Source organism: Sceloporus occidentalis, unplaced genomic scaffold, assembly GCF_023333645.1.
Source record: "Sceloporus occidentalis isolate IW3139 unplaced genomic scaffold, rSceOcc1.0.p SCAF_2, whole genome shotgun sequence".
Taxonomy (NCBI): domain Eukaryota; kingdom Metazoa; phylum Chordata; class Lepidosauria; order Squamata; family Phrynosomatidae; genus Sceloporus; species Sceloporus occidentalis.
In genome coordinates, this window is record NW_028316982.1 from 56,420,128 (window position 1) to 56,438,713 (window position 18,586).

Here is an 18,586-nt window from a genome sequence, read left to right on the forward strand (position 1 = left end):
GAAGCCCGAGCCGCCTCCTCAGGCTGCTGTCGCGAGATGTTGAAGGAAGACGGACCGAGGCGATTGGCTCTTCGGAAAGAGGCAGGGCGTTCACGGGTTCGCTCCGCCCACCGAGCAGCGGATTGGCTGGCAGGCTTCGGAGCGGTTCGGAGAGGGAGAAGGAGCGCCTCCGCTGCTGGAGGAGATGGCGGGAAAGGAGAGTGGGAGCCACTGTCTCCACATGAACAGCCCTCACTGTCAGGGGGCTCCTCCGGATGTTGAGGTGGAATCTCTTTTCCTGCAGTTTGCATCCATTGTTCCGGGTCCTAGTTTCTGGAGCAGCAGAAAACAAGCTTGCTCCCTCCTCAATATGGCATCCCTTCAAGTATTTAAACAGGGCTATCATATCACCTCTTAACCTTCTCTTCTCCAGGCTAAACATCCCCAGCTCCCTGAGTCGTTCCTCATAGGTCATGGTTTCCAGACCCTTCACCATTTTAGTCGCCCTCCTTTGGACACATGGCTCCAGTTTCTCAATGTCCTTTTTGAATTGTGGGGCCCAGAACTGGACACAGTATTCCAGGTGGGGCCTGACCAGAGCAGAATAGAGTGGCACTATTACTTCCCTTGATCTAGACACAGCCTAGAATCTCATTGGCCTTGTTAGCTGCTGCATTGCACTGTTGACTCATGTTCAATTTGTGCTGTACTCTGACTCCCAGATCCCTTTCACACGTATAAGTCTCCTTAAGCCAGGCTTTCCCCATCCTATATCTGTACATTTCATTTTTGCTGCCTAAGTGCAGTACCTTACCAGCTAGCTCTGGTGACACAACAAACCACACTTCCCAGAATTCCATAGCATTGAGCCATGGCAGTTAAAGTGGGGTCAAACCGGCTTATTTCTGCCATACAGATGCAGTGAAGATCTTGAAAGCCTCACAGCCTTTAAAAAAGCTGTGTGCGTCAGTGGGACAGACAATAGTCCTTTCTTTGAGCCAAGACTATTCCTACTCGGCCTAAGAGAACTTGCAGAGTTGTTGAATGAAAAGATCGTACTCCACTTTGAACTTCTTGGGGGGGAAATGGGGCATAACATAATAGTATGGCCCTGTAGTAGTGAAAACTGACTCACCATTTCAGCATCTTCTTGATCTTGATTATTTTTAAGAGACAGGGCTAGCGGACACCGCTGAACAGTTAAAGCTGCATAAGGAGCCAGGAATCTAAGCAACAGAAAAGGACAGCCACGTTTTCCTGCTTAATGCCACCTGATGCTGTTATCGCTTAGAAAAAGGCAAAGATTCCCTCTTGTTCATTAAATACCCAACGTCCAAACAAGAGTTTGAGGATTAAAACGGGAACAAGTTTTTACGATTGGTTTGCAGAGCAACACAACTACGTCAGAACGTGTGTCGCTCAGATTGGCCTAGCAAAGAAATGACAGGCTCCCAAGTTCTTTTTTATACTTCATTCCTATATTCAGAATCCAACATACATTATATATATATGTAAAGCCAAACAAGGTATGGCAAAAAGGCAGAAAGCAATACGTCATACATACATAAAAATATCCCAACCAGCTGTCTCTCACAGACATGGAATAGTATATGGAACATTCTGCATCTAACACTTGATATCTCTTTGTTAGACAAAGAGAATCTTTTGGTCTCAGTTAAAGTTTCCTTGAGTATTAAGAATTTAATATTGAGAAATAAATCTCAATTCTTGCGTCTTCAATGCCTCAACAAACTACAGCCCCCAGAATTCTGCAGCATTGAGCCATGGCAGTTAAAGTGGCGTCAAACCGGATTATTTCTGCAGTGTGGATGCAGTCTTAGCCTGAGCCATGGGGGGTGCCTTTGCTCCTTAATCAGATCCTGCGTATCTTTCCATTGCACTAATTCTAACATTTTATACTAATGTTATTCATACATCGTAATTCCCATGTTTGTGTGTATATATATATATATATATATACACACACACACACATATATGGACATAATAACAACAAGGAAAATTAAAGCTATATTTTTAATTTAACAATACTGTTAATGCGTGCAGCTTAGATGTATTTACACATAAACAGTTTCATGTGGTCAATGTGAAAGTTTGGTAAGATTTGATGTTTTAACAAAATTTGTAAAAAATTTTAAAATAAAAAAATTAAAGTTTTAATTTAAAACAAACAAACAAAAACCCCTTGTGTCTTCTCCTTTTTCCTCCCCCTGAGCCTCACTCCCATCTCATTTAACTTCACTACATTTTATGTGGATTTATATTATATTTTATTTGGATATATTTTGTGTGATTTTATACATATAGACGTTTTAATTGCTTGAATTGATTTAAATTTGAAATATCCCAACTCCACAAACTCTTTCTGCCCAATTTTTTTTAAAAAAATTAATCTTAATTTTAATCTTGATTAAATAATCTTAATTTTGTTTTATTCTAGGTTATTTTATTTATTATTTTAATTTTAATTTAAAACACTTTTAAAATGTTTAAAAATAAAATTAAAATAATAAATAAAATAATAAATAATATTAAAATGATACAAATAAATAAATTTAAAAATTTAAAATAAATCCTTCTATCTTGTGAGCCGCCTTGAGTCCACATTTTTTGAGAAAGGCGGCATTTAAAAAATGAAATAAGTAAATATGGTGGAGTATTGGGATCACCCACCCCCGCATTTAGGCTGTCAATTGGTACAGTCCCTCACCTCCCTCCGCCCCCCTTTTTAGGTGGCCGCTTGGAACGGTCCATTTCTCCTCCCTATCGCTTTCCGCGGTCTTTTTCACTCAGCGCCTAAGAGACAGTTTGGTCTCCAGCCTGAGGGAAGATATGCCCTCAAACAAAATGGCGGCGGCAGCTTCCATCCTTAGCGAACGTCGTCATCGTCGTCGTCTCTATGCCGGCGGCCGGCAAGGGACCGGAAGCGGAAGCGAGCTGTCAGGAAACTGAAGCAGCCGCGGCGGGCGAGAGCAGGAAAGGAGCGTGGCAGCCGCTTACAGGTGTAAGACTCCGCAGCCACCTCCGTCTCCGGAGAAGCCATAAGGAACGGTGAGCGGGGAAACTCGGCGCTAGGGCTGCTTCCTCAGAGGGCGGCGGGGCTCGCGAAGGCGGGAAGAGGGTTTCAGTGGTCCCCAAACTGTGCCCTTTAAGAGCTTGTGGACTTTATCTCCCAGAAGCCTCGGCCATGTTGGCCAATGGTCTGGGATTCTGGGAGATGAAGTCCAAAAAAAACCCTTAGGGAACACAGTTGGGGGGACCTCTGTATATAAAGGGTAGTAGTGGTCTCCAGACTGTGGCCTTTAAGAGATTGTGGACTCCATCTCCCAGAAGCCTCAGCCATGTTGGCCAATACTATGGGATTCTGGGAGCTGAAGTCCAAAATCTCTTGAACAGCACAGTTTGAGGACTAGATAAAAAAGGTTGCAGTGGTCCCCAAACTGGGCCCTTTAAGAGTTTTTTGGACTTCATCTCCCAGAAGCCTCAGCCATGTTGGCCAATGGTCTGGGAGATGAAAAACCAAGAACACAGTTTGGGGGACCACTGCTTGAGGGGATCCTGAGGGTCCCCTTGGAGGAAGAACTCCACTCCTTCAGGCCCAGATCTCTTTCTCCCCTTGTCAAATGAAGAGACAAAGGGTGCTCAACCTAAGGATAAAGGAGCAGGGGACAGAATAGGGGAGTTTCAGCACAGAATAAGTAAGGAGATAGTAGAGGAATACCTGGTTAATCTAAATAAGTCTCCAGGACCAGATGAGCTACATCCAAGGGTATTAAAAGAACTGGCAAATGTAATATCAGAGCCATTGGCAATAATCTTTGAGAACTGGAGAACAGGAGAAGTCCCAGCAGACTGGCGGAGGGCAAATGTTGTCCCCATCTTCAAAAAGAGGAAAAAAGAGGATCCCAACAATTATCATCCAGTTAGTCTGACATCAATACCAGGAAAGATTCTAGAGCAGATCATTAAACAGAGAGTCTGAACATCTAGAAGGCAATGCCATAATCACAAAAAGTCAACATGGATTTCAGGGAAACAAGTCATGCCAGACAAATCTGATCTCTTTCTTTGATAAAATTACCAGCTTGGTAGATGAAGGGAATGCTGTAGATATAGTATATCTTGATTTCAGTAAGGCTTTTGACAGGGTTCCCCACAACATTCTTGCAAACAAGCTTGCAAAATGTGGGCTAGACAAGGCAACTCTTACATGGATTTGTGATTGGCTGACTGGCCGAACCCACCTTAGTCTGTAGAATCAGTATGTAGAGAGATCTTGTAGCACCTTTGAGACTGACTGAAAGAAAGAAGTTGGCATCATGAGCTTCCGAAGGCTTCAGTTTACTTCTTCAGGTGCACTTAGTGGAGTGGAAACCAGGGACATACATGTATATGACATTGGTATGTGAAGAATTAAATTATTATTATTATTTGTTTATATCCTGCTCTTCTCCCAGGACTATGATTCGGGGCAGCTTACAATATTAAAAACAAACAAACAATATAATTAAAAAACATACATAAATAGCACATAAAAACAGAATTAAATTACTATAATAATTGAAACAAATAACATGTTAAAATATCAAATATTTTAAAAAGATAAAAATGTTTAAAATACATTAATAATAAATACTCCTTCGTTTCCATACAATCGTGATACATTTTGGGGGCCTGGTGGCGTTGCTGGGCTCCTTTTATTCCAGCTTACCCAAAAAGGTAAGGTACTGCAGCAAAATTCAGATGTACCTGTGTTAGTCTCTAGAATCAGTATGTAGGGAGAGCTTGTAGCATCTTTTAGACTGACTAAAAGAAAGAAGTTGGCAGCATGAGCTTTCAGACTTCAGTCTACTTCCCCAGATGCATTTAGTGAAGTGGAAAGCAGGGACAGATATATATGCCATTGATATGTGAGAATGTCAGTTCAAATTCAAAATCCTTTGTGTGTGGAAATGAAGCAGCAAGTCCAATTTTTACTGTTGTTAAAACTGGACTTGCTCCTTCATTTCCTTACAAAAAGGATAAGGTATAGCAGTGTTAGTCTGGGAAAATAAGTCTGGAAAGGGATCTTGTAGCCCTTTGGAAACGCACTGGAGTAAAGAAGTTACCAGATGTCCTCACCACCAAGGAGGACAAGGCACTGCCAAAATATAGGACACTCAGGAAAGAATGTAGGACATGACCAAATAAAAACTAAAAACACATATAAACCCATGTTTCTTAGTCCTGCTCCAAATGGAGGACATTTTGGGATTCCTCCTGGACAGAAGGTTGGAATGTAGGAGGTCCTTAGAAAAAGGAGGACGTCTGGTCACTTTGTGGTGAGGAAGTCGGCTGAAGTCTACCAAAGCTCCTGCTACCAACTTCTCTCTTTCAGTTAGGTCCAAAACACACTGCGGAAGCAATCCAGTTTGAGAATGCTTTAACTGACCTGGCTCAGTGCTAGAGAATCCTGGGAATTGTAGTAGCGATATTTAGCCTTCTCTGTCAGGGAGCTCTGGTGCCTCAACAAATTACAATTCCCAGGATTCCCTAGCACTGAGCCAGGGTAGTTAAAGCAATCTCAAACTGGATTGTTTCCATAGTATATTTTGGACTTTAGTCTCAAAGGTGCTACAAGATCCCTTTGTATATCAAAAAGGTAAGGCTGGCAAGTGTCTGTTTATGAACAGGGCTTCCTGGACTTGCACAGAAAAGAGTGGTTTCTGAACTCCGCATAAGCAAACTTCCATCGTATGCCACAAGGCAGCAGTATCTACATTACATCACTAACATTTTTTTGTAACAAGGTTTAATAGTGTCCAATACACTCAAAATTATTTTTTGTAGGACCATATCTCATTATCGGTCTGACTTTTATAATATAATTTTAGGCAATTACTATTTTATTTTGTAAGTCGCCTTGAGCCCCTTAATGGAGGCTTAAACAATAAATAAATAAGTAAAAGTTTTTAGATATTGAAGGTTAGGCAGTTTCAGTTGGTTAAATTTCACTTCTCTAACTTAAAATTAACATCAAATGTAGAGCCTTCCAACAAACATATAAACTACCCTTTTTCATGTGCTTTGTTTCTCTGAGGAAAATATGGGTTAGTCAGAAGTGAAAGTAAAAGCTTTCATTGAGTTCCTGTTTGCACATGAAAGAGAAGGGAAGAGATAATCTATGATTTTCACCAAACTACTCTTAGAAGGGTTTTTATTTCCTTAGATATCTTGTAAATGATTGGAAAAGCATTGATTTAAGGTTCAGCACACAGCCAGTGTATGCTTCTGTATTAAATTAAACAACAAACTTAAGATAAAAGTCTTTATTTTTATTTCAGGTGTTCTTTTATATGATGGGATCTCTAATTATACTTATTGGAATCTGGATGAGCTTTTCATTAGTGAAAGCAGATTCAAAAGCAGTTACAACATCCTTGACTACTAAATGGCATTCCACACCATTATTACTTGAAGCAAGGTAAAAATGTTGTCTTGGCAGCTTTTCTCAAAGTACTTTAGATGCTTCATTATCAGAATTTATTTTTTGTGTTTTCACATCTGATTCAGTGCCTAGGTGATAATCTTCCCGATGATGGCTGTGCCAAGCTCAGTTTTGAAAACAAAACATCAAAATCCACAGAAGTGTTTAGGGGTACACTTGTGATGCTGCAGGTCCTTGTAGGTAGAAATGATTCTTGATCAGTTTCCAGTGATGGCTTCATCAGTTTCTTAGTTGCTGTTTTTTTTAGAGTCCTCTGGTCTGATGCAGAAAGAAACAGCAGAAGGTAGATGTTGAAGCCCTCATGCTTGCAGTGCAGTATGGTCACAGCAGATTAAAAGAAGCCACTATCCTGATATCCCATATAAACCTCTTCGCACCACAATCTTTGCCTAAAAAGAAAAAATTCATTATGAGCACTTCCCACCTCTGCTACCCTATCAAGCTCTCAATGCTTGTGGGTGGATGTCCAGTGAAATGGCTCTTTTCATATTTTCTCTGGATTCCCCCTATGGATTGCCATAGGAGTAGGGGAGAGAGGAGGTCTCCCTTGATTTCTGCTGCTAGCAAGAAACAAAGGAGAATTGGTGCTTCCCCAAGCGGCTCACTTTAAATATACAATTCTGGTGATTCATACAGCAATACTGTTAGATGAATATTCCTAATATTGCATATTTTTGGTGGTGGTGGGGAGTTACTGTTAAGAAATAGTGATTTGTTAAGATTTCCCAATGTATTTATATGTAAATGGTATTTGAAACAGGAGCCTCTGAGGTACAGTGAATTCTATTAACAATTCTGCTGCAAGAGTTTTTATTTTTTAATTAATGCTTCCTCGCCCTCTTCAGTGAATTTTTAGCCGAAGAAGGTCAAGAGAAATTCTGGAAGTTTATTGAAACCTGTCAAGACTTTGGATCATCTAATCATGATGGTAATTATCCTTTGCTTTGTTACTTAGCTACAGAAATTCATGCTGAATGTTGGAATTAGTTGTAAAGATGACTTAGTATAATGACAAACAATAAATTGTTTTTTATGTTTTTGTTTGTACTATAATATCAGAAACAACAATTGTAAACATTTTTCTTATGTTCTGAAATCATCTCTCCCAGCTTAGGTAGGGAATCTGTGCACTCAGGGTCTGAGTTCTAATTTGGAAAGAATCTTGGAGCTCCATTCCATCAGTGAACAGAGAGGAAGGCATGGGGTGCAGCCAAGAAAAGAGTGGTGTGGCCTGATGTAATTTTTAGCAATTGGAGTATTTTCCCATCAGCCATACAAAGCACAGTTAATTTCTATGTATGTCTGCTCAGGAAAGGCGCCAGTACAACAGTTTCTTGCCTACACAGTACAGCTCTGTTCTGTACCTTCCATACTTTCTAATCTCTGTTGACTGGTTGGAGATGACAGCAAAAGAACCTTGGTGCTCATTGGAACATCCACATGCCACATCTATCCAGCAGGCTAGAGATTCTTCATCCCTATTTTAAAAGCTACAAAATGGTAACCAGCCAGGGTTGGTCATTGAATAAGACAACCAAAACCCACTTGTCATGTATTCTAGAAGCTCAGTGGACCCTCTGTCTTGCTGCCCACCAAGTACTGCAGTAACAGGAAATTGCACAGCCATTGGCAGGCCATGCTACGTTGCTGCAGTTAACTTTCTGAGTATGAGCCTACTTGGGCTGTTTAAGGTGCTACCTCTTTCCTTCTCACATAATTACCTCCTCTTTACATTTGCACCAGCATTTGAATAATTTCCAGCTGTTATTGTGTAATCAGGCCCATTTGTGGAAATAATGTTTTACAGTTTATTTATCTGGTTGTTGCATATAGCAGACTAATAATGTGTTTAAAACACTGGACAGTTTTATCTGTGCCACAGCATAAAGCACATGAATGAACGATGTTTCACAAGTTTGGATATTCGCTTTGTATGGGTGGTGGTAGTGTAAAGATGACAGATGGAAAGGTATGGTTCTGGTAGAGTTCTTCAGTTCAGATGTGTTGGGAAGCTCCACTTAATAGAAGCTGAGATCTCTGCTCATGTCATGTAAAGTTGGCACATTACATGAGGGGAGGGTGCACTCAGGGTGGGTGGTTAATGAAGCTTTGGGCAATTATGCAAACTGGTTCACTGTCTCTGATACGGACAGCATAGCATCAGAATTACTGAAATATGGATGTGTTTGGTAATGTAACAACTTCATTAGAGTTTACCAGCCAAAGACTAATTTGTACGTATATTTTCAAAAGGCTAGCACACTGTGGTTCCTAGAATCATGCCATTGCTAAAATAAATAATATTAATAATAATACATTTTATTTATATTTCCCGCCTCTCTCTGCGGATCGAGGTGGGATTACAACAGATAAAATCGAACAATACAGTTGCAAAATGTCAATAAAAGCACACAAAAATACATGCATAGTCATTAAAATAGCCAAATTGTCATCTGTTTCTGTACTATTGAATCAAGTGTGGAAGATTCTTTAAGATCAGTTATAGAAGATCAGATGGCTAGGCCTGCCGGAAATGATCCGTCTTAAGTGCCTTCTTAAAGGCATCTAAGGTGGTGATGGATCTCTTCCGATAAGTTGTTCCAAAGTGTGGGGGCCGCGGCTGTGAACGCTTTATGGGAAGTTGTGATTAGTCTGGTCTTTGTATATTCCAGTATTTTCTTCCCCAATGTTCTTTTTAAATTTTTTTTAATTTTTTCTTTAAATAAAAAAATTAACAAATATATCAGTATACAAGCAGGAAAATATCATAATAAAGGTGGGAAAAGGGGGAGAAAAGGAAACGGGGAAGGGAGAAAAGAAAGGGAAGAAGAAGAAGGAAAAAAGGGGGGAAGTTGAGCGGGAGTAACGAGGGAATGAAGAGAAAAGGAAGTAGGTGGGAGAAATTGGAGAGAGGAGGGGGATACATATGTATTTACAGTTACATTCGTTATAAGTACATTTTCAATTATAGATATAAATTAGAAATATCAATCTAAATCAATCCATCTAAGAGAACAATATCAGCATTCTTATCTTAGAGTCAACAGTAGTATTATTATAACTCTTTATAATAAAGACACTTATTTTTCTAACTGGTATAACACAAACTTAAAACCATAGTTTCTCAACTTCTTTCCATTTGTTTTCATAATCTTCCCCAATGTTCTGAAAGCACAGGGCGGATTGTGTAGGGAGAGGTGTTCCCTTAAGTAACTTTGACCCAAGCCATGTAGGGCTTTAAAGGTAATGACCACCAACACTTTGTATTGGGCCCGGAAGCTGATCGGCAGCCAGTGTAATGATTTTAATATTGGAGTAATATGGTCAGATCTAGATGTACCTGTGACCAATCTGGCTGCAGCATTTTGGATCAATTGAAGCTTCTGAACTTGGTACAAAGGTAGCCCCATGTAGAGTGCATTGCAGAAATCTAAATGAGAGGTTACCAGTGCGTGTACCACTGTTTCAAGGTCCCCCTGAGTAATAATGTAATGCTACCTGTTTAATGTTCAAGTAGTTTGCTAAAATATTACTGGTGAATAATGTCACCTTTGAAAAAGATGTTTCCCAAACAGACATGAACTCACTGAATAGATCTTAGAAGTGCTTACACGCATGACTGTACTGCCCTGTTATCTCTAGCGAGTCTGAATGATCAGGTTAAAACAGAGTTTCTGTGAAAGGCTGATGGAAGGTAGTGTAGAACTAAAGTTGTTTTGGAAGCAATTTATTGACCGGCAGCTTTGTAATTCTCTTGATGTGACTATGAGCATTAAGCAGGTTGCTGTGTGGTACTTGTGGAACTGTATTATTTTGTTTAGTACAGATGGCTGAAGAGTGAACAAAGACAGTTCTATATGTTTTTAAAATCCCTGTCCTTTTCCAATAAAAAAACTAATTGATTTACATTGTGGATTGGCAGGTACTGATTATTCCTCTTACAATACAATACTGCAAGCAGCTTCCCAGCATCTTTCACCTTTGCAACAGAACTTGTTGAAATTTGCCTTGTCTTTACGTTCTTATTCAGCTACGGTTCAAGCCTTTCAACAGGTTAGTACAAAACTTTTGGGAAACTTTCTGATACTTATGAATGATACACATGTGGTGATGTGAAAGGAAGTGGCAGATACCTTGTCCTTTTGAACTGGAACCCACATCTTGCACCTGATTCTGTAATTTTGTTGATAGTTACTAAATCTCCTTCTTATATTGGGGTTGATGATATTGCTATTGTATCACACTGAGTTATTGAGTGATGTTCTCCTGCCACCCAGTCAGACTATTTTGATTCTTCTTGTTTCTTGCTGGTCAGCTTGGGGGTCATATTGAGCATATCATAAAATGGAAAGGGAGAAAACCACATATGCTGCCTTGAGATCACTGGAGGAAAAAAATAGGATATAAATGTAATTAATACAGTTGACCCTCCCAACTTGTGGGGGATCCATTCTGGACCCCCCCCCCCCTTTGAAAATGGCGACTCGCACATATGCGAGTCCCATAGAGAATAATGGCATGCACATTCCCATTTTAAAGATATCAGCTCTTCCCTCATGCGAAGAGCGAGAACGCAGACTCCAAGTCCGCACATATGGAGAGACGACTGTAAATGTAAGTGCTGCAAAAAATCCACATCATTAATATATTTTTTTAAAAAGACTTTTATAAGAATGCGTTCAATACATTATTTTTCAGTTTTAGATTGCAAAGAGAATTTCTCTAACATCCTGTTAGCAGTTGATATTTACTAATGTCACTTTACAGGTAAACATAAAATAAGAGTTGGAGAGAAGGTAAATTTGTGAGGGTTAGTGGTAAGGTAAAGGAACAAAAGTTACTACAAGATCATCTCACCATTTGTTATGCACTCTAAGGCAAATGTGCGTCCTTGACTGACTGTAACTTAAGAGGATTTTTTACTTAGTATGATAAATATCCTTTGAAGAATCTAAGGCAGGGGTAGGCAATGTTTTTGAGCCGGGGGCCAGGTTGCTGTCCCTCAGACAACTGGGGGGGCCGAAGCCGGAGGGTGGACCTTCCACCCTCCGGGGGCAGGGCCGCGTGCCGGGGCTGGAGCTTCCACCCTCCGGGGGCCAGGCCTCCTCCTCTTTGCCGGCCCCTGACGGAGCCCCAGGCCCTGTCAGAGGCCGAGAAAGAGCCGGTGGGGGCCGCCAGCGCTGGAGGCCTCCCCCTCTTTGCCAGCCCCTGACGGGGCCCCAGGCTCCGTCAGAGGCCGGCAAAGAAGCCAGCGGGGGCCGCCAGTGCTGGAGGCCGCCTCTGGCAAAAAAGCCGGCGGGGGTCGCCAGCGCTGGAAGCCTCCTCCTCTTTGCCGGCCCCTTTGTCGTCGCCGGGGCCCTCTTGGAGGGCCCCAGCAACGGCAGCGGGCCTCCCAGAGGCCACCGCAAGTCTCGTGCGACCTTTCTTGTGGTCGTGTGAAACTTCGCTTCTAGGCCGCCGCCACTTTGTTTTTCAAAATGGCGGCGAAGTCTTGCGCGACCCCAGAGAAGGTCGCGCGAGACTTCGCCGCCATTTAGAGAAATAAAATGGTGGCGCCTGGGAGCGACGAACAGCCGCAAGCGGCAGCAGGGGCAGGCAGGGGCCGCCTGAAAGACCTCAGCGGGTCGGGTGCAGCCCGCGGGCCGGAGGTTGGCAACCCCTGATCTAAGGAATTAACTTGCCTTCTTACTGGTGTCCATCTAGGCCAGTGGTCCCCAAACTGTATTCTTTAAGGGAGTGTGGACTTCAGCTCCCAGAATCCCGTACTATTGGCCAACATGGCTGAGGCTTCTGGGAGATGAAGTCCAAAATCTCTTAAAGGGCACAGTTTAGGGACCACTGATCTAGGCTGAAAGAGGGGGGAATTTGCAAAGATCCAGTTTTTTAAACATGTCTCAGTAGCTCTGCTACTATTGCTTTATATGGTCAAATGTTGCTGCACAGATTAATGTTAGTAGCAGAATAACCTGTTGCTATGATTAAGAGGTGATTTGTTTTCTCCCTAATGGACGTTATCATCATATTATAACAGATACATTTTAATACAGATAGCAGCGGATGAGCCCCCACCAGACAGATGCAATGCATTCTTTGTTGTCCATGAAGAGAAGACTTGTGAATCTGACAAACTTGAAATTCTCTTACAGACGGCTTCAGAAAGGTCATTTTATTTTGTATCAAGCCTTAGCTATTGTCTACATATATTTTACTTCTAGCATTTCCTTAAGCAAATGCTTTTGTGACCTTGGTCAGCTTGAGTGTCTTGATGAAATTATTTGCAAAATGTGGAAGTAGCCTTGAAGGGAATAGATGGTTTACAGTGATTTTAGAGTTATACCATCAAATAAGAATGTTGGTATTGTCTGTCCCTTCCACTGTGCCCTATTGGTGTTATAAAGGATATAGAAAGTAATGGGGAAATATATGTTTAATAGTGTTAGGAAAGCTCAGTATATCATACTGATATTTGAGGCTTGTTCAAAGAGGAAACTGTTGATAGAGTAGTTCTGCAGTAAAATGAATCCTTTCTTTCAAGTTCCTTGTTCATAAATCATCAGCCTGTTTGCTTTAGCAACCAAAACTGCTTATTGGCTTTCCCCTTTGTAGCACACCAAAGCAAGATTTCTTTGTATACATTCTATTTAATGAAATGTCTGGTGTTGCTCAGAATGCTTCACAAAAAGGATTGTTAATAATGTTTCAGCCTGTTGAATACAAAATAATAGTCAAACATGGGCTGAATTTGATTTATATTCCACTAACTTGGAACTACAGCACTACTATATCACAAAGGCTCTGTTTCATTATGGAAACACACATGCTAATGTGACAGTTTACATTCCAAAACAGTTCAGAGATAATGGTATTCTAGGCATTTGTTCAGTTCTCTTACTTAGAAATATAAAAGAAAGAAGAAATTATAGCTCCATGTGACCATTTTATTTACAATCTTTTTCATGAAGTATTTTTATGTAAGCATCAGAAGAGTATAACATACGGTATGTGTGGTACTTTTTTTATGTGTCATTTAATCTTGTTAAAGCACAGCATTTGGATTTCTGTGTTTGTCTTGCTTTAGGCCAAAGCCTTTCATGTTCAAAGGAGACCACAAGTATCCAGTTTCAAACCCAGAAAGTCCTGTTGTTATAATGTATGCTCAAATTGGTTCTGAAGAGTTTTCTCGATTCCATAAACTTCTTGTATCAAAAGCTAGAGCAGGGGAAATCACCTACATCCTTAGGCATTATATTGCTGTAAGTACTCATTTGATGTAGAGAAGGCAATGTAATTCTTGTGGGTTTTGTATGAACTGTGTGTATTGCTCAGAATATGTTTAATCTAGATCTAAAGCTGAAGGTGGTGCTTTTTGCAATAAGGCCATTTTCTTAAAGTCAAATAGGGATTATTGTTTGCTGTATTTATATATCGAAATGGGCCTTCCTTTTTTGATATATTCACAAAGATTATATTTTTCTGTGTTTATATACCTAGAATCTTTTCAGCCTCAGTTTAGAAAATGAACATATTTTAGAGTCTTACTGATTGGTGTTCTTCTTTTGTTACTAGTATATTGTTACTGCCTGATGAGTCTTGTGCATTCTTTATGCCTTCTGCCTTGAATTTTTATTACTCTATTTCAAGGGATGCCTTACTTGTTATTGAATAAATTGTGAGAAGCGGAAGTCTTTTTGCTCAGCATGCTTGCCACTTGTCTGAGAAACTTATAGTTTCATTATAAATATCATCCAGTGAAAGATGTCACACTTCGTCCCAGTGGCTATGGCAAGGATTGAGGAAAGTGTGGTCCACAGACCATATGCAACCCCAGAGCATGTGCACCTCAGATAAAAAACATAGTATGAAAAATATCCTAAAAAAGACCGAATGTAACTGAATTGCCACCTTTGGAGACCTCCAGTAATGATGGATTTACTCTGAACAACCAACAGCCCCACTGAGCCCCAATGTACCCAGAAGATCAACTTGAAATGATTTGTCATTACAATTTCTGGGCAATTTATGACCAAAATATTGAGTGGTACAGACTCTACAGGAGACAAAATTATCCCTTGCTGCAGTAGTGTATTCCTGGCCCATATGATGTCACCTCATAGAAAAAATAAGGAGTAACTAGAGAGCATCAGGAGCAAGATTCCAGATCAGCTGACATCACTATCTCTTCCTACTGGGAGGCACTGCCAAGGAGGAAAGAGTTACTATATGTTAAGTATATGAAAGCCACACTTTTTCAGCTCTTTCCAGTAGAAGCTCAAGCTTACCTCATAGAAGCATGGATATGGGGGAACCACAGCACCTTTAGATACTTGGTCGCATGGAAATGTGGAACAGAGTGATCCATTTGCCAAGAAGCCATGGTCTTGTACTGTTGAGAAAGATAAAATTAGCAGATGCCTTATTGCTGCAATTTGACCTCATTCCCCTCCCCCCCATTTTTCTTGTAGAATCCAAGTAAAGAAAAAGTCTACCTTTCAGGCTACGGAGTGGAGTTGGCCATTAAAAGTACGGAGTATAAGGCCAAGGATGATACCCAGGTGAAAGGTGAATCCCTCCCTTAAGTGTAGAAATGGTTCAGCCATCGCATGAGTAAATCAAAACTTTCCTTAATTCTTATAGTTTGTCATATTATTCTGTTTAGGACTGAATGACTGTCACTGTGTGACTAAAATGCTCCAGTAATTTCAGTCAGATCTAGTTATGGACAACTGTTCTAAAATAAAATTGCAATGAAAGTCTCTGGTCACAAACTGAAGAGAAATATATGAAAGATTATTTAATGGCAGTGTCTTCAGTTTTGATAAGATATGTTACTTTTGATTTTTCTATCAGTCTGGCATCAGCCAGGAGCCAGTGTGAAAGTCTTACAACTGCCCTCTGCTGCCCTGTGTAGTGAGCCAGAAAGTTCCTGAATATTCTGTTTTCAAAGCGTGACTATCCACCAAGGCAGTCCATAATGATTTTTCTATGTCAAAGGAAGCGATGAGAAGGCTGTGTCCGAGTCTTTGACTTTGTGTGGACTTGTTCTCTACTAAGGTGTTGATTTGCTAATGCAGTTTTGAGGCCCCAGTTCCAGAGGCTTGATTCGCACTTTTCTGCTTCATGCTGTGCCTTCCTCTCAAAGTTGCCTGACACTAACTTATGTTTAACTGCCTCCTTTAGCATCTTGTTCATAATAAGTAGCAAACCTCCCAAATGAAAGAAGATAGATACTAGTTAATAGTTGTGTTTGATGATGTGCTCCAAATTAATGAAAACTAAATGTTGGCTCATTTCTGTGTTCTTGCTGTCTAAGGAAAGGTACAGTAACTCAGCTGTTCTTCTATCTGAGTCAAAGTGGCTTACACCACTGAGTCCCTTCTGTGCATCAAGTAACTTTGAATTGTCTATTTATTTGATACAAGCTTCTTACAGAAGTATGATGAATGTGAGGTAGGGATGTGGTCTAGAAAGCAGAAGGAGCAACTGTGCAGGATTTGAGTGTTCTGGAGTCTCCCTTCTGCTCTAGAATGAGGGTGGATAGTAACAATTAAAGACAATACAGTGGACCCTTCCTTTATGCAGGAGATATGTTCCAGACACCCCACATAAGGAAAAAAGAGTGTATGCTTGCGCCCCATTGAAAATAATGGGGCGCAAGCATGTGTGCTATTGTTTTTCCCCCGTGCGGCTTCTGCATAGGCTGGAAGCCACATATGGTGCGCCTGCGTATGACATAAGCACACTGTAGTACAATCTGCAGTGGGTGGCAAGATACTTGATAAGGCCTTTTGTTTAAGATATTACAGTGATTGCCTACAATACTGAAATCTGGTGTCCTTATTCTTGTATGTGTGAGGGTATTACAGTTGGCCCTCCTTATCCATGGATTTTTTATCCACAGATTCAAGCACTCACAGTTTGAAAATATCTCCCAAAAATAAAAATTCCAAGTATCAAATCTTGATTTTCCTATTTTATATAAGGGGCACCATTTTGATATGCCATTGTATTTAATGGGACTTGAGCATCCAGGGATTTTGTTATTCATGGGGGGTCCTGGAACCAAACCCCAGAGGTTAACAAGGGCCCACTGTAATGTGTGTTGGAGACTTGCAAAAGTCAGTCCCTTTGCTGCTGGTGGTCTTCTGAATAGTATCATAATCAGGTTGTTTTTCATGTTTCTTTAGGTACAGATATGAATGCAACAGTAATAGGTGAAAATGATCCCATTGATGAAGTGCAAGGATTTCTGTTTGGAAAACTAAGGTACATCATTATCTTGATAAACCTGATTATTTTTTGTGTGCTTTCTCATCTAAAACATGCCAGAAAATAATTTGCAAGCAAACATTTAAAGAACGTGAAGTGTATTATCAAGCTGAGGCCTGCAAGATGTCAGGAAAAAGATCCCAGAACCTTATCTGGCGGTGCATTTGTTTTGTTTTGTTTGTTGTTTTTTTTGATACCGATTTTCTGAATTCATTTTTATCTTTTCAGGCAATTACATCCCAGTTTGAAAGAGGAATTGAAAGAATTAAGAAAACATCTTATTGAAAGCACCAATGAAATGGCACCCTTAAAAGTGTGGCAGTTACAAGGTAATGTACATACAATAGTTTCGTTCATTAATTGGCAGTGTATGTAAAAAAAAGAGTTTAAACAAATCAAAGCACCATAGTTATTGACTTTGTGTCTCCATTACTGGAAGCTGATGTGTCAGAAGAAGCATAAATACCAATCTTCTTTGAACTAGTTACAAACTCTGGGTCCTAAAACACTTCATTTGCAAACTTATAACAACAACAACAACAATTATTATTATTATCCCGTCTCTCCTATGAGATCGAGGCAGCATTACAACAATAAAAAGCCATACGATACATTAAAATAAATTTCAATATCCCCTCTCCCATTAAAATAGATCCACGCAAAAATTCAACAATATAATAAAATACAGTGGGCCCTCTGATTATGCTGGGGATCCGTTCCGGATCCCCCTGCGTAAGGGAAAACCCGCCTATGCTTGAGCCCCATAGGAAATATTGGGGCTTGTGCATGTGGTGGAACGGCACATGCGTGCCATGGGCGCGCGCGCCAATCTTTACCTCCCCAAGCAGCTTCCGCGTAAGCTGGAAGCTGCATAAAATGTGTCCGTGCTAAGCGCAGGCATACTTCTACAATTCAGTTGTACATTTCCCCTCTGTACAAAGATTTGCTTTAGAGAGAAGGAAGGGAAGCATCCCATGGACCACATTGTGTTTTTAGCAACATATTTTATACCTCATAAGCCTGTTGTTCCAATTAGAAATTACTAAAGCTGCAGTCCCAAGCAAATGTACTGCAAAGGAGTACTCTTTAATGCAATGGGGGATTAGTTCTGAGTAAACATGGATGCAGTCATGCACAAGATTGTGGTGCGAAACTCAGTTCCATCTATTTCATTCTCATCTGGTGAATTCTGTTCTGTTTCATAATTTGTTTTGAATAAAAATGCATTTGTATGGATTGTGTGCCTTGCTAAAATTATTTGTTCATACAGATCAGTGTGGTATCTTGAGCCAATGAAGTTAACTGAATTTTCACCAGAATATATTTGGGCTGATGGACAGCTTTATAACTGAATGAAATGTTTTCATTTTTAGATCTAAGTTTTCAGACTGCTGCCCGCATTCTTGCTGCTCCCACTGTGGATGCTTTGATGGTCATGAAGGATTTAAGTCAGAATTTTCCCACAAAGGCTAGGTAACTACTGTCTATTGATGCTACCATGGCTGCTGTTATGTAAAATGTAGAAATTGTGTTATGTTAACTATTCACAGTTCAGTAAAAGTGTTTAAAGATCTCAGAACAAACAGGAGAATCCTGGTTTATGAAACTTGAAGCAAAACATTTTTGCAATTCAAAACTGTTTTGAAAGTGAAGACCTTAATTCCAGTCCTCAATAAAAAGGGAGTTACCCTGCTCCTTTTTTAATTGGGATGGGATCTCTGATTTATCAGAATCTCTGAATCAAGTGTTTAGCATTCTTCTTAGTACAGTGCGCCCTTCCTTTATGTTGGGATCCATTCCGGACCCCCCCCCCCTGCATAAAAGAAAAAGCGCA

The 18,586-nt window shown here is 40.4% G+C and overlaps 1 protein-coding gene across 3 annotated transcripts in view; it reads left to right on the forward strand.

Moving 5' to 3' along the window:
* Positions 1–2,876: 2,876 nt before the first annotated feature.
* The window catches only part of UGGT1 (UDP-glucose glycoprotein glucosyltransferase 1), a 74,392-nt gene continuing 58,682 nt past the window's right edge, over positions 2,877–18,586 (forward strand). For all 3 annotated transcript variants that reach the window (XM_089509555.1, XM_089509556.1, XM_089509557.1), the window contains exons 1-10: positions 2,877–3,050; positions 6,323–6,462; positions 7,332–7,414; positions 10,409–10,539; positions 12,534–12,646; positions 13,565–13,739; positions 14,949–15,045; positions 16,671–16,749; positions 16,981–17,081; positions 18,126–18,225. In XM_089509555.1, the coding sequence (XP_089365681.1) occupies positions 6,335–6,462; positions 7,332–7,414; positions 10,409–10,539; positions 12,534–12,646; positions 13,565–13,739; positions 14,949–15,045; positions 16,671–16,749; positions 16,981–17,081; positions 18,126–18,225 (1,007 nt within the window). In that variant the 5' untranslated portion in view covers positions 2,877–3,050; positions 6,323–6,334. The remainder of the gene's footprint in view (positions 3,051–6,322; positions 6,463–7,331; positions 7,415–10,408; positions 10,540–12,533; positions 12,647–13,564; positions 13,740–14,948; positions 15,046–16,670; positions 16,750–16,980; positions 17,082–18,125; positions 18,226–18,586) is intronic.